The 2296-nt window shown below is 34.7% G+C and overlaps 1 protein-coding gene across 1 annotated transcript in view; it reads left to right on the plus strand.

Moving 5' to 3' along the window:
- The first annotated feature begins 349 nt into the window (after positions 1-349).
- The window catches only part of LOC109586688 (uncharacterized), a 9629-nt gene continuing 7682 nt past the window's right edge, over positions 350-2296 (plus strand). Inside the window, exons 1-3 of the mRNA XM_020002898.1 lie at positions 350-365; positions 461-736; positions 837-1409. Coding sequence (XP_019858457.1) covers positions 350-365; positions 461-736; positions 837-1409 — 865 coding nt within the window. The remainder of the gene's footprint in view (positions 366-460; positions 737-836; positions 1410-2296) is intronic.

Consider the following 2296-nt stretch of genomic DNA (forward strand, 5'->3'; position numbering starts at 1 on the left):
GGTTGTCCAGAGCTGATAATGTTGAAAGTAAAAGAGGAGCTACCTTTGACTCACTGTCAGATGCTCTTAAATCTATGAATGAGAATGCTGCAGCTGACAAGTTAGATCAAGAGAGTAAGTTAACATCACTGATTGTATTAGTATTGACTGCATGTGTGTGTATTCTATAGAACGTAATGCTATGACCAGTGATAATGATATCAAAGGAACCAATGATGTACACAGTACTGCTACTGGTGAGTGTTACATTACTGAATTGAAATATCTAGATGTACAAAAATTATTATTATTTTTCAGAGATTGGTGGAGGAGTGTAATTTGTAATGTAAAATATTTAAATTGTTAAATTATGTGTAAAATTCATAGTAAGCCATGATTGATTGGTATGTAGTATGATAGCTATGAAATACTTCAATTGAGATAATTACTACAGTTATTTTAATTATTTATCCTCCTACAGGTACAAACAAGCCATTGATAGGAGGTCCTCCACTCTCTCCTATTGCATTAATGAATATACCAGATGATAGACCAAAAATATCTGAATTGATAGAGTTTCATGAGTTATTGATCAAAGGACAACTGAAGGGATCCTTACAACTGCTTGATGCTGATACTATAAGAAAGATTAGAAATGCTGTTAATGATCATGAAGGAATGTCTCTTCTTATAAGAGCTTTTGAAGAACATCCAACACTGCTATATAAAATGAGAGTAGCTACTAGAAAAATAAAAGGTATGTAATTGTTAATTACAAAAATGTATTAAAATTAGCTAAAGTAATCAGCAAGCACTAGCCAGTGTTTATTAATATTAATAGCAATTACTATTAATAGGTTCATCACTAAAGACACTAAAGTCTCCTCCCCCAGTAGCACTTAATAAACCAAGATCATTATCACAAAGCGAACGATCTCAACCATTGTCAACAGCAAAAAAAACACGACCACTTTCACAAACCACACAATATCCACCAACAGCACCTAAGCCAAGTCAATCTCAAGATTTATCATCAGCTCCACATGATCCAACAGCAACAGTACTGCAAGTTAAGGAGGGGAAGAAAGATCCATCATCATTCAAACCAATGGAAGGATCAATGTCACCAGAATACATTACAATGAAAGAGATGTTAGCTGATCTTGTTGATCTGTTGGCAGGAAATGCTCCAGCTATTTCTCAGTTAAGTAATCATCTCTTTTCATCTGATCTTATTCCTAAAGCAGTACATGTTACTGTTGAAAGTACTGCAGGACTCAGTCCTTATGATAGAGCTAATAAAATATTCTCTTCAGTACTAGCAACACTTGAGTGTCATCCTAATCCTAACAGTGTGTTCTCTTCTCTCATTACGTCACTACAGAAAGTAGAGCTTAAGAACATGGCATCTAAACTAATGGAAAATTTAAGTAAGGTATACAGTATCTTATACCCCTTTTATTTACTATCTAAATTTTTTTTATAATAGAAATGAAAGGTGGTCATGTTGATCTTAATCTAGAGCAGCAACCATCAGTCAGTAAGGGACCACTTCAACCAGTGGATGTCACTGCACAATCTCACACACCACAACCAATAATCACTCAATCACAATCATCTACTCCTACTACTGTCATTGAGCTCAGTTCAAAAAGTGAAGTTGCTGCCAATATTAAAAATCTTCATTCTCGTTTTGCATCTCTTGATTCTGATATAAGAGATGAGTTTGAGGAGCTGGTGGAAAAGGATAAAGTGAAGCTTAAAGCTGTAGCTAGGAGTGCAGCAGCTTATTTAAGCATTAAAGTATCCAGTTTGAAATATGACAACGTTGATGAATTGTTTGATTCTCTTCAGCCTCATTATGATTTCTTCAGTTGTGGTGGTGTACTTAAGCACTTAGCAAACAAATACCTTTCAACTGCACAAACTGAAGTAACTCAATACATTGATAGTGTTGATAAATTCTCAGAATCATCACAATTGAAGCACATACGATCAACAATCAAAGAGAAATTGTCATCATTACCAGCAGCAGCCTCAGCAACCACTAGCAATAAAACAAAACCAGTCGTTATACAGCTAAGCGACAGATGGGAAGAAATGACTCTAACTAAATTTAAAAGAGTTCTTCAGTATTACTTTGGGCATAAAGTAGCAGATATTTCTACTATAGTGGACATTGATTTTGGTTCAGTTGTCATTACACTGTTAATACCAACCTCACTATCACAGTCTCTTATTGATGCTATCAATAACAAAACAATCTCAATGAGTAGATTAGGAATATTGGAAGTTGCTGTTGACGGTAATACAATTC

This window comes from Amphimedon queenslandica, unplaced genomic scaffold, assembly GCF_000090795.2.
Source record: "Amphimedon queenslandica unplaced genomic scaffold, v1.1 AMPQUscaffold_12809, whole genome shotgun sequence".
Classification (NCBI taxonomy): Eukaryota; Metazoa; Porifera; class Demospongiae; order Haplosclerida; family Niphatidae; genus Amphimedon; species Amphimedon queenslandica.